Source organism: Ceratocystis lukuohia, assembly GCF_044167205.1.
Source record: "Ceratocystis lukuohia strain C4212 chromosome Unknown Supercontig3_pilon, whole genome shotgun sequence".
NCBI classification, from domain to species: domain Eukaryota; kingdom Fungi; phylum Ascomycota; class Sordariomycetes; order Microascales; family Ceratocystidaceae; genus Ceratocystis; species Ceratocystis lukuohia.
Genome location: NW_027263522.1, coordinates 912031 through 924831, shown reverse-complemented (window position 1 = coordinate 924831; position 12801 = coordinate 912031). Strand labels below are relative to the sequence as shown.

The window sequence follows — 12801 nt, the reverse complement described above, 5'->3', positions numbered from 1 at the left end:
TCTGTCTTCGAACTTCCTGCTTTTGTTTCTTCTTCTTCCATAGCTGGTCTCTATCTTTCCCACTGTGAGACACGTCTCCGCTTCTACTTCTACTTCTTCTTTTACTTCTCTTTCTTTTGTTTTCTTCTTTTCTTCTTTCATTGACTCTGATTTGGTCTGCGTTGATCGCCAGGCTTGGAGCTTTTTTCCCCAATAACTTCGTTCTTGTATCTTATAACTACGTCTGCATCTTAATAGCTATTAATATTATTGGTAATTTTCAAACCTACCAACTCCCATATCTACGCCCCTTTCCTTTGCCTATTCACGCCGGTCGTCCTTAATCTTTTCTTTTTCTACTACCCTCTTTCAAGGCTGCCGTCGCATTTTTCCTCTTTATTACTATTACACATCAACTATGGCTGGTCCGTCGTCTTCGCTGGCTCGATTGCCGAAACAGGCTCTTAATACTATTTTGGAGGTTGTTGAAGATGAAGAAGGTGTTTCCCCCGAGCTATCTCATAACAAGAAACAAGCACAGCAAAAAAGACACGAACTTAACCAAATCCGCCAATGGGCAACTGGTAACGGCCAGGACATCCATAACCAAGTCCTCGTGAAGCAATGGATGTCTCCCACCAGCGACCACTTCCCCACTCCGCGGGGATTCCCCACCCCTCAAGGTGTCCATTTTATGCTGGCGCCCACACTTCCTTCCTCCCCATCTGTGACTAGCGAGGAAGAGGCTTATGAGTCTGAGGACGAGTTCATACAGATGGGATACTGGCGACAGCCTAGCTCCACTGCAGCTCACTCTGTCAATACCCCGGACGCTGCTCTGTATCAGCCTGTCTGGAGCAACAGCCAATCTAGCAGTAGAGAAAGCGTTATGTCTGACACCACAGAGTTCGACGACCTCTACGAAGTCTCGGATGATGAAACCCGTACACCCCGCCTCTCCCGCCACTTTGGTCTTGACTCTAGCAACAGCGTCTCTATCGCGAATACTCGCTCCTCATTGGAAGAAACGAGCAAGGTGCTTGCGCCTCTTATTATCCCTACTCACGCCACTAACAGCGCCGATGTGGCCCAGTCTGCCAAGAGCGTTAAAGGCTTCCTCTCCCCCCTCGCTGCAGTGCCGACCCCTACCACTGCCATCGCCATGTCCCCAGCCGTCATGGACTTGATGGCCCTCCGCCAAGCCCAAGCACTGCTCCCAATGTCTGCCACGCCTTCGCTAGATGGTAGCCAGACATCTGATGCACTGGCTGCCATGAGTGCGCCACCTACACCTATCATGGGTAACGACGAAGACAATGACGCGACGTGTGAGTGGCACGGCGTGCAATTGCAGCCCGAGGCGTTCCAGACGCTGCAAGCTCTAGTTACCAGCCAGCCGGCAGCTATGGAGGCTGCAGAGGAGGCACAGCAGCACATGGTTGAGATTTCGCAAGAAAGCATTGTTGAAATGCCGCAGATGCAGACACGCGAGATTGATTCTTCTTTTACTGCCCCGCCCCAAATGGTCCAAGTTGAGGGGAGCAGCAGCAACGATGGCGGTGATGGCCATGATCATGATGATGACGTGCAGCTTGTAGCTCTTGAGATGCGCGAAATGTCCCAGGAGCTTTCCATGGAGCTTTTTACGTCCCCTGCTCCCCATCGCTCTTCAGTGCCCGCATTGCCAGTGGGTGGCTCCCACAGTGCTTCTGTTTCAGCCCGTTCATCATGGGCAGGCTTTACGGCATTGGACATCCCATCTCCCGGTGGCTTTTTCAGAGATCTCAGCCCCCGAACCCGCCATGCCTGGGAATCGTATTTCCCCATCACCAAGGCTGAGCCTGAGGCTCCCCCCACTGAAGAGACACTGTCATCCCCTACATCAGCTGCTGCTGAGCAATACTACAAGACACCTTGGAACTCTCATATCTCAAACGGATCCGAGCTGCATCAGCCACAGCTACGAGACAGTGTTCCTCCCGTGCCTCCATTGCCACAAGTCTGGGGCCTCCCCTCTATGCCGTCAAAAGTCCACCCAGACACTAACACGGTTGGCTTTACGCTAACACGCCCCTCTAAACCAATTGAGCACGTCGTCGAGATTGACCTCTCCGCTTTCCGTGATGATGATGACCAGCCCACTAGCCGTCCTGTCTATGCGCCTTCTAACGCTAGCAGCGAGCCTAAGCTAGAGGAGGAAATTGAAGCTACTCCGGAGCTGACCGAGATTGTCACTGACTGCAACCCAGAGTATGCGCGCAAGCAGCAGGTTGTTGCACTGGCTAATCTGGAGCGAACTGAGGCCTGGCTGTCTGCTCAAAAAGCCTACCTTAACGGCACCTGCCACACCGACGTTAGCCTCAGCCCCTCCAGTGCTAAGCCGCAGGCTGTGACTAGCACACCTGAGGAACCAGAAGTCCCAGCCGAGTCCCAGCTCACTAAAAAGCCACACAAAGAAGCGGGAACCGCTCGCAAGACCGTCCGTTTCTCCCTTACCACCATTCAATCCGACATGCCGTGCCAGCTGCCCTCGCGCCTTGCCCGGCATGAGTCTGCCTACTACCGAGCCTTCCTGGACTACCTCATGCGCGCGCGCCCACAAGATGCTTTTGTGCACCGAACTGCGCGTTTTGAAGCCATACAGGCACAGCGGGTTTCTCTTCCTCGACTGCACCGGAACCTACTCTTTGGCAAGCTGCAACTTTCTGTCTTGCCGCAGAGCGCACAGAAGCGGTTGTCTGCCAATGTCGCACGGGCTGATGCCGAGATTATCGACGACCCCAGCCGCTTGCGCCGCGAGCGTGAGGCCGAGGCTATGATGCAGATGGCTGCCAACACGTGGCTTGTACAGACAGTCAAGATGCTGAATGGCGGAACATTATTTAGTCGGCCTGTCGCTTCGTACCTAGAAACACGGCGCGCTAAGAAACATCGCATTCTCGATATCAGCACCGCAGTCGTCGGCGAGTGGGCATGGCACGCGGCTTTAGCGTACCCCAACGCAAAGGTATACACAGTAACAACCAAGGCAGCTCGTCAGCTAAGCAACGCCAACATTTCGGGTCCGTCAAACTGCTACAATGTGGCTGTTGAACGACTAACTAAGCTGCCATTTGCGGACAACTACTTCGATGCCGCCTCAGCCCGTGACCTTCATAGCCTGCTCAAGGCGGCTGGCGAGAATGGTGAGGATGAGTGGAACGGCTGCTTGGCTGAGATCATGCGCGTTTTGAAGCCTGGCAGCATGCTGGACTTTTCGCTGCTGGATGCGGACATTATCAATGCCGGGCCACTGGGTCTAGCGAAGAGCGTTGAGTTCGGCTTTGCGCTCAAGACGCTTGGCTACGACCCTGCGCCCACCAAGCCGTGGCTCAGCCGGCTGCACAAGGCCGGTTTCAGCAATGTCCGTCGCACATGGTTGTGCTTGCCGCTAGGCGAAAGACGCCAACGTCAGCGGCCGAACCTGTCACTTGTTATCCCATCAACGTCTGGCTCGCCGTTTAGTGCTATACCCCAAGCGCCCGGAGGTACTGGCAAGACCTTGGCCATGCAAGCCATGGTACTGGAGGACAAAACGACTGGCTCAACAGACAACATCGGCGCAATGTGTGGTATGCTGGGAGCATGGAACTGGGAGCGCTGGCTTTTGCGCTGCGAAATGGAGAAAGTAGCCAGCGAGCTCCGTCTGTGTGATACTACGAACACAAGCGAGGCTATGCTTGAGGCCGAGCGTTGTCTTGAGGGTGTTTCCAGTGTTCTTGAGGAGGGCCGCAATTGCGGATCTGCCTGGAGAATGTTGGTTGGCTGCTGCCAGAAGCCCGAGGCTGCTGCTTAAGCAAGTGAAAGGAAGTACAGTGGCTCAAGAAAGACACCTATCTAGTTTGGAAAAGAGGTATATGTTCAAACTTTTGTGCTGTGCTGGGAGGGGTTTGGTCTCAACTTTTTTGCTTGCAAAGTAGTACACCAAGGTTAGGGCTACTTAGTCCCACTATTATTCCCATACCATCATCACATTCTACTCTTTTTTATGTTATCACATAATCAATGATCGATCGCTTACGAAATGCAATGAATAAATACATTTTGATTTCACGTCACCTTAAGCGTACTGTCGTAATTTCTATCACGATCTATAATTATCCTAGCAAAATCTCTAGAGCTAGAAACTAAGTCTAAAGTTTCACAAGTAAGACTTCCACTAAAACCTTGGACATCACAAAGTCAAACAAATGTCAAACAAAATGCCAATCTTGCCAAATTTCAAAAATCTTGACAGAAAAGATTGACGCAAAGAAGAATCGAAGAGACAAAGAAGAAAAGGAAGACAAAGCGGAGAAAAAACGACACAAGATGCAGCCTCAAGCTGATACCTAATAAGAATAGCAAAGCTTTTGAAAAGTAAATACCTTTTTCCATAACAGGAGTCGTGCTCTTCCGTGAAAACAGAACAAAAGAAAACAATAGAAGAAGTCTTCAAGCTGCCAACAGCTACCCACAAAATATGTCTTCGCTTATACAAATCTCTGAAAAGAAAAAAAGAAAAAAGTAAAAAAAAAAAAGAAGCGCACAGAACGTAACTGCCAAGGAAGCAGTGGAAGTGCAAAAGAAAGATGTCTTGAGAATGACAGCCGTCCAGACAATAAAAAAAAAGGAGAGGAGAAAACATGGAAAAGGAATATATCATCTTGAGATAAGAGCAATGAGTTTTTTTTGGGGGGGGGGGGGGGGGGAAAGACAAAACAAAAAAAGAAGAAAAAGAAAAATGGGAGAGAAAATAAAAAAAGAAAAAGCGATTCGCTCAAACAGAGGCTTGCCCATCTTCGCCTCAGGGCCTCTTCTTCTCCTTGAGCTTGCCTTTGCCCTTGACTGAGCCCTGCGAATGTATAGACTGAGTATCTGACCAGTCACGCGACCCGCGGCCAATAAAGCTTTCTCTAGGCACGACACTAATGCCCACTGAGGCTGTAGGAGTAATACTCTTAGGAGACTGAGAGGCCGGGACAATCTCATTAAGCACACACTCGTCCAAGTGTTCGTAGAACTCTTGGGCCGTAGTAAATCTGCCGTGGCAGATAGAGCATTGTGCCTCGGTATTGACTGTGCTGTGGTTATTCGATAATGGACGACTACCGCCGCTAATAGGCCGTCGGCTGTTGGGCGGCGCCTGCTCTACGTGGTGTATCGAGGTCAGATGCCGCTTAAAAACATCAGCCCGGTTGAATGCTTTTTCAAACCCAGTGCCAGCGCCCGGACAGAATGGGCAAATCATGGTTCCCTTGTAATGGGTCAAGGCATGTCGGTTCTTATCATATTTCCGCGCAAACCCCTTTGTATGGTATTCGCAAGATTCGATCGGGCATTTCTCTGGCCTTTGCTCTTGATGTGTAAGCATGTGAGACGTGATATCTTTGAATACTCGTCCACAGTCAGGGAACGGGCAGCGAGACCGATTCTCTGGAGTTTTAGGTAGCTCGCAAGGCGGTTCGTCGTGTGATACCATACCTCCAAGAGATGGTTGTAGCAAGTTCAATCCTGAGCGAGCAGGCTGCGACTGGTATTGGGCTGGAGGGGGTCCAATAACTCTGGGTTGTGGCATTGCATCATTAGGCGTAGGTGGCAGAGACTGTTGAAGTAGGGGAGCTCCATTGAAAGGCGAGGGCGGAACTGATTGGCCAGAGTGGGGATAGACCGAAGATGGCGATTCTTGTGGGCCGAATTTTGTTTGCAGTGGAGGAGGTTGCTGTATATAATGGGCTGAATGGGAATGGGAATGGGCATGAGAATGGGGGTGGCTGGAAGGATGCTGCGAGTATAACGCTGGAGATAGTGAGGTTTGTGTAGTCACATGGCTTGAGGGACCACCCTGTGAACTATATGTAGAATCGGAGTGATAGCTAGAGCTATGAGAGGGTGCCGCAGGAGGTGGTTGCAAAGGAGGAAGTGTTGCATTCAGGGGAGGGAGCTGAATACCTCCACTATGTAATGGCTCCTGAGGCTGTTGCGAGGGAGCATGTTGGGGAGGCGCCTGTGATTGACGTGGAGGGGGAAGAAGCGTTGATGGCGACTCATACCGGGAGAGATGAGATGGTGCGCTATTGGAAGAAGATTCGCCTGATGGTTGTCGTGGAGGAAAAGGGTATCCATGGCTGTGCGACCGTGGAGGGAAAATAGGTTTTTGACTCTCGATAGCATGAGATGCAGAAAGGGGGCCCTGCGCTGATGGAGGCAAAGAAGCACTAAACGGAGCGTGGCTTTGATACGGCCGCTGTTTTGTATTCGGTGTGTCAGGATCCATGACTTCATCCACGTCATCTACATCACCAGATTCGGAGATACAACGCGTTTCCATAATCCAGTCCTTGAGCAGATGTTCGGGAACAATCTCGGAACTAGAACCACCAATGCGCTGTCTACCAAACGTGTCAGTTGTAAAGTGGTGGCGTTGCAGGTGAATCACGGCACTCTGATATGATTTGAAGTGCCTCTTGTGGCACAATCGACATGAGTGAATAGGATTAGTAGGCTTTACCATGTCAGGCAAGATGTTCGAAGGCTCAACACACATCCAGGCTTTCCTATAGGTCCCATGTTTAGCCTCAAAATGCCGTCGGTACTCGCTGTCACTGCGGAACCCTTCCGGATACTCGTTGCACTTTTCGCATCGTATTTTACGATACGGTGGTCTCTGAAAGCCGACATGACGGAGGGGCGATTCCGCCCCTTTACTATAAAGACTCTCGCTACGAATTCTACTAGAACGCGGGGAGTCAAAAGTCTTTGGCGACTCGACATACGTATCATGGCCACTGCGTCCCGGCTCTCCACTCTCAACATTAGATGAAGCGGATGTCAACCATGGCCGAAATGAATCAGGTCTCTGGGCCTCAGTAGGCTTCGCCGAAGGCGGACAGGCGGATCGAAAGCTGTTGGTGGGAGACGGAGGCCGGACAAACCCAAATGAATCTGCATTGCGGGAGCCAAGGTTATACAGAAAGTCCGCAATCGAGCGGATTCCCTGAGAATGCCATTCCCCTCTTAGCATAATGGCATCAATACGACCCATGATTCGTCTGTCTACGGTGTCCATAGACACACGGCCATCTTCCTGGATTATAGGGCTAGATCGCACAAAGATGGTAACTATGGCAGTATAGATATCATTGATCGACTGGACCTCAACCACAGGCTTAGGGGACGGGGTAGACCGCCAGGCTGGTATGCGGCCAGGAGCAGCGGACCCCCGCTCAACTCGCTCAACAAGAATGTATTTGACAATGCTAAAAAGGCAGATGGAAAAAAAGCCAGCAAACCAATCTCGCGCTGTCAAAGGCCCCTTGTGCATGGTCATTTGCTGGAAAGACTCGAAGAAGCTCACTAAGGCATCATAAACTAATTTCAAATAACGTTCGGAATCAACGGCTTCCGGCAAGCCCGGAGTGAGTGGCTGAGACTCCCGGTCAACAGGTACGATGACAGGTTCTTGCTGTAAAAGGTCGAAAAACAAGGTCTGACGCAATAGAACCTTGGCATTATACAAAACTGGCAGTGTTTTTTGCTCCTCAGATCGAGATGCAGACAAATTCTGACTACATCGCAGTACATCAAGGAAATTGTATGAGCCGGCGTGTGCGTTTTGGCTATTGAGCAGAATGGTGAAGATTTGGGGTGCTTGTATCTTTAGCGGTGCTATTATCACGCCCGGTGGAGGATTGGAAATTATCTCCGTAAGCCAGAAGCTATCTTTCCAATCCAGGCCGGCTAGGACATTTTCGATAATCGGACTTGGCGCTCGGTACATTCGCTCAAAATAGTCGTGTAGAGCGTGGCTCTGTTCTTGGTCTGGAGCCACCATAATAGAGCGAGATTGTTTGTTTGACAGCCAATCTAAAAGGAAACAAGTGTTAGCATAGGGTATTTCCTCCAACGCAATGAATCGCATGAAAGCCTTACTAGGGAGCATCTTGCCGGCCAGGCATCCCAAGCTAGAGTTTACACGCAGACAGCCAATGCTTCGCCAGTAGTCTTCCTCTAAATTTGGCGCTGGATTAGCACAAGATGTGCATGGATCAGCCAGGTCACACTATTCGTTGTTAGCTCGTCGTTTATCCATAATAATACAATGCAATCCTGGGTGCAAAGCTCTAATGCTTCTTACGTTTTTGTTCGTCAGTTTGCATCGAAGGCAAGGTCCGATTTCTTGCATGTACTTGATATCTCCACCTGGTTCTACAGTTCCCGACGTAGGTGTTCGGCGGCTATTTTTCAAAGATGCCAAATCCGATGCAGACTCGTCATCATGTCCCCCTCGTAGTGCAGAAAAGTCATTGTGAGGAGGATGGGCTGACGTTGTAGAGCGGTGGCGTGGCTCGTATGCCGAGCTAGAGCCGATGTTCAAAGGTGGGAGTTGAGGTCCGCTTTGGAGTTTTCCTGGGGGTTTTAATGAGGTAGGATGTCGGCTATCGGGGACGGATCTTGATGATGATGGTGGTCCGTAATCTGGAAAGGGCAGAGTTGGTGTACTGAGGGATAAAGTTGAGTCTCGCTTTATCGAAGGCACATGATACTCCTTGACATGACGGTCGCGGTCATCCGCTGTTGCAAAGCCATACACGTAGTAGATGCATGTCTCATTACTACATTTAAAGGATGAAAAACGAAGCTGCCGTTGGCTGGCGTAATCCCCCATGCGCGCTGACCGAACCATGGTGTCATTCTCGCGCATGTTCTGGGCAAGCCATGTTCCATAGTCCGAGGGACTGTCATGTGCTGGTTGGTGCTTCAATGATTCAACGAAACTAATATCAGCAATATTTATGCCTTAATAAAAATGGAAAATCAGAGTGCTTGTTAGTGGTTGCATTTCAGGCGTCAAGAAACGGACAACGGGTATTTCCAAACTTACCATGTTCCATAATAGCAGACTGGAAGACTTCACAACGGTACTGTAGCATTCGGGCCTCTTCTGCTTCTGAAAGCTCAGTTATCTGCCTAATACCTATGAATAATGTCAGCATAGGGCTCTGAAAGGGCCGATTTGAGGAGTAAAGGTAACATCTTTGTTAGGTATCCATACCATTTCGGTCCATGTATTGTTCAAGGCCACGCAGCTTGATTCGCAGCATGGAGAGCTCCGAACGAAGATTGAGAACATACTTTCCGGGAGCAGCGGCGGAGAGAAGTTGCGGGTTCCTTTGCCGTTCTCTCTCTTGCTCCCGCTCCCGCTCCCGCTCCCTTTCTCGTTCATTTTCATCTGATAGTTCCGAATAGCCTGTTGGGGGTAGCGGTGGTTGATTATGTTGTTGTTGCTTCTGCTGCTGCTGTTGTTGTTGCTGTGGTGGTGGTGGTGGTGGTGGTGGCGGTGGCGGTGGTGGTGGTGGTAAATAAGAAGAATGATATTGGCTATGAGGGGGTGGAGGATATGTTTGGGTATGGGGATGCTGTTGGTGACTTGTGGGCTGATGAGAGTGTGGTGGATGTGAATGGGAGCTAGTGGATGAATGATGATGTTGTTGCACCTGGTGGGGATTTTGTTCATGTTGAAGTGGATGTTGGTACTGAGGCTGTTGATGTTGATGCTGATGCTGAGGTTGGGGCTGAGGCTGAGGCTGAGGCTGCAACGGCGGCTGATCCTGACTCTGGCTCCGATGATACTGACGCATGCCATCGACAGACTCGATTATGGGAGTTTCTGAGGACATGGCCATCTCCCGCTACTGGCAGCCACACAGATGTGCCCGACTATTTCTCGTCGTCTCGCAATCCCAATCCCGCCAAAGGCCGGAGTGTGTTTAACGCATGGGTGTGGAGAACTTGAGCTGAAAAAAAAATAAAACAACAAAAAAGGAAAATAAAAGAAGGATAAGAAGAATAACTAGAAATCAAGCTTTAGGATAGCTGAGGCTGAGGTAGAAGCAGAAGCTAGAGCTAGAGCTGGAGCTGGAGCTGGACCTGGAGCTGGAGCTGGAGCTGGGAGGTGTAGGTCGAAGTGTGTGAGTAGGTAGGTAGGTATAGCTAAAGCTGAATCTAGGTCAAAGTTGGGAACTGTAAGAGGAAAGCTGTAACGGGAGGGGGCTTGTTGCGAAGGAAGTAATAATCAATAAGTGGCAGTACAACGACGAAATAAAAAATAAAAAAGAATAAAAAAGAATAAAAAATAAAAAAAGAATAAAAATAAAAGGGCAAAAAAGCCCAAGATGGGGTTGTCCTTTGGCTTTTGACCTCTAGAGCGTAAGTAAGAAGGGAGTGGGCTGTTGGCGAGTGAGGTAGTGGGGGATAAGCACAAAAAGGAAACCAGATCGAGAAAAAAAAAAATAAGGGAACAAGGGAACAAAGGAAAGGAAGGAAAGAAAGACAGAAGTTATGGGTAAGTTATCACCACTAGAAGAAGAGAGGGATAGATAGGGAGAGAGAGGGAGAGAGAAAGAGAGGAGAGAGGGTGGGTGAGAGAAAGAGGATCAAGGATGAAGATGCCAGCGCAAGTGCAAGCGTGCAAGTAAAATGCAAATGTAGATAAACTAGTCAAGACTCACGACAACACACGGCCCTAGCCCGACATAACACACAGACAAGTAGACAAGGATCGTGTGTGGTGAGATTTGTTCCATAGGAAGGGGGACCAAAAAGACGAGGAAGAGCAAGCGAATAAGGACTAGAAAGCAACGACAAGTTGAGAGCATGGGTGGCAAGGTTCAAGGCTCCTTCTTTCTTTTTTTTTTTCTCTTTCTCTCTTTCTTTCTTTCTGTTGCTGAAAAAATCAGGCGTGTGCTTGATTTGATCTCTCTGGTAAAGGGTCAGGGTGCAAAGTGTGCAAGGACCAAGAAGCCCAAGGCCCGGTTCAGAGGTCCAAGGCAAGTAAGTTGGTCGTTTGGTTGAATAAGTTCACATACTAACAACCAAAGTCAAGGCATGGAAGGGAACAAGGGGAGAAAAGGCCAATGATTGACAAGGAAGGCAAGAGATGATCAGAAAATTAAAAAAGAAATAAAAAAAAGGAAAAAAGGGAACAGAACAGGGGAGGGGAGGGGCGTGCAAGAAAGAGCGAGAGTAAAGAGGATAGCGAAGGTTCTTGTTATTGTAGCTCATGCGCCTGCACGATGCCTTGGGGCTTTATGTCGTTCATGTCCCTAATCTGTCTGGCGTGTCTAACTAACTAGTCGACTACCTGTCGGACAAGGTGGCTAGCTGTATGTATAATCAGTTTTCTGGATTTTTCATAAAGCTAATCAGGTCCCGCCTAGGGTCCGTGCCGAGGGTAGTGCGCAAGAAAGAATGATGAGGGTAGGGGTGTCTAGAATAGAGAATAGCCGTGGCTCTGGGACAAGATGACGACTGGACCAGGACGAAGACAATGAGGGACAACGACAGGAGAAAACAGCAAAGACGGACGGACAGGCTAGCTATGGAAGACAGACGGGGCAAGACAAAACAAGACTTGGAAGTTTGAGGGGGGGGTGAGCAGGGAAAGGGTGGGGTGGGAGAGCAAAGACAAGCGAGCTGTTTGTGGTGTAAATCTTGCTTGAATTATGACTTTTCGAGATCCTTCTTTTCAGGCTCGTTCAATGGATCAAGACAAGGTTATCTAGGAAGACGGTGGGTGTTGCTTCGTGCTTCTCATCTTAATGAGCATGCTTGTCAAAGTCCAATATGGAAGAAGGATAGAATCATGAAGAGAAGAGAAAATGGAACTAGTTAATATGGTGCCCGCTCAGATATTGCAATCATAGCCAAAGAAATAAAAACAGGCAATAGCAAGAGAAAACGACAGGGCTCAAGCGATAGAGACGAAAGAGCAAAAACAAATATTAGGCCCAAGTGCAAATCGGACAAGACAAGAAAGAAGGAGAAGGTGGTAGCTCCCTTGCATATGGATTGCATTAGTTGCGCTAAGCGACTTGCTCTGCTGCAAGCTTATGAATGGCAGAGTTTTATTGGGGGTGGGTGAGGTGAGAGTGTGAGTGACCCGTAGAGAGGTGAAGTTAAGAACCAATTCCAGTTGGTAGGCGGGTGTTGTTGGTTTGGCTCACCTGGTTCCTTTGCGCTCCCCCGCACATCGTTCTCCTAGTTGAGAAGGCAAAGGGCCTTGCTTGGGGGGGGAGATGGGTGATTGGGCTTTTGTTGCTTTTTTTTTCTTATTTTTTTTTTGAAAAGAAAAAAAAGAAACGAAAAGTCTAGATCGAGACAGGACGCGTGTGTATGTAAGTGTTGCAAGCCGTGTCAGGCTGACAAGAACACTAGCATACTTGGGGTTGGACTTGGAATTTAGAGCGTTAGCACGAAAACAGAGCAATATGGGTGGGAAGACGGGATAACAGCAGGGAAGCAGACAGACAGAGAGTCTGGTCTGTCGCTCACAAGTACACTGTGTCTTCATGCATGTTTAAGGGCGGTTCGATTTTTCAAGTTGGCGAGTATGACTTCCCGTGGACGATGGATGTAGTGCCAAACTGCAATGCCTTTGGATGACAGCAGCCAGCAGGCGACTACATGTAAGGGTATCAAAGCCGGCTAATATGTACAACAGCGGGAGTCGATAGCTTGAGAGAAGTCCATTCACGTGATACAAGGCGTTTTCTTTCTGAGGGGTGATTATTCGGCTGAGGGAGTCTCTCTCTCTCTCTCTCTCTCTCTCTCTCCTTCAGCGCATGGATGGATTGAGAATGAGGCAGCTATAGAGAGAGGGCGAGGATGATGTTAAGCCTGCTGGGGCGTTGCAAATAAAGATGCATTCACCGAAATGAAAGAAGGGAAAAGAGCCCCAAAAAGCCGTACTTGTGTAGCAGCTCGTCTTCCCGGACGTGTTTTGCCGCCACAGCCATCAAGTTT

General features: G+C 49.4%; 2 protein-coding genes across 2 annotated transcripts; one reads left to right on the top strand and one right to left on the bottom strand.

The window, feature by feature from the left end:
- Window positions 1–397: 397 nt before the first annotated feature.
- On the top strand, window positions 398–3814 carry HOO65_030246 (methyltransferase domain-containing protein; the record flags this gene model as incomplete). The annotated part of the gene is made up of 1 exon (XM_071000359.1): window positions 398–3814. One exon carries the CDS (start codon window positions 398–400, stop codon window positions 3812–3814), a length of 3417 nt encoding a protein of 1138 aa, XP_070859925.1.
- Window positions 3815–4804: 990 nt separating this feature from the next.
- HOO65_030245 (zinc finger protein) lies at window positions 4805–9677 on the bottom strand (the record flags this gene model as incomplete). Its single annotated transcript, XM_071001766.1, has 5 exons — window positions 4805–7863; window positions 7930–8059; window positions 8135–8745; window positions 8882–8974; window positions 9053–9677. 5 exons carry the CDS (start codon window positions 9675–9677, stop codon window positions 4805–4807), a joined length of 4518 nt encoding a protein of 1505 aa, XP_070859924.1.
- Between the last annotated feature and the right edge of the window lie 3124 nt (window positions 9678–12801).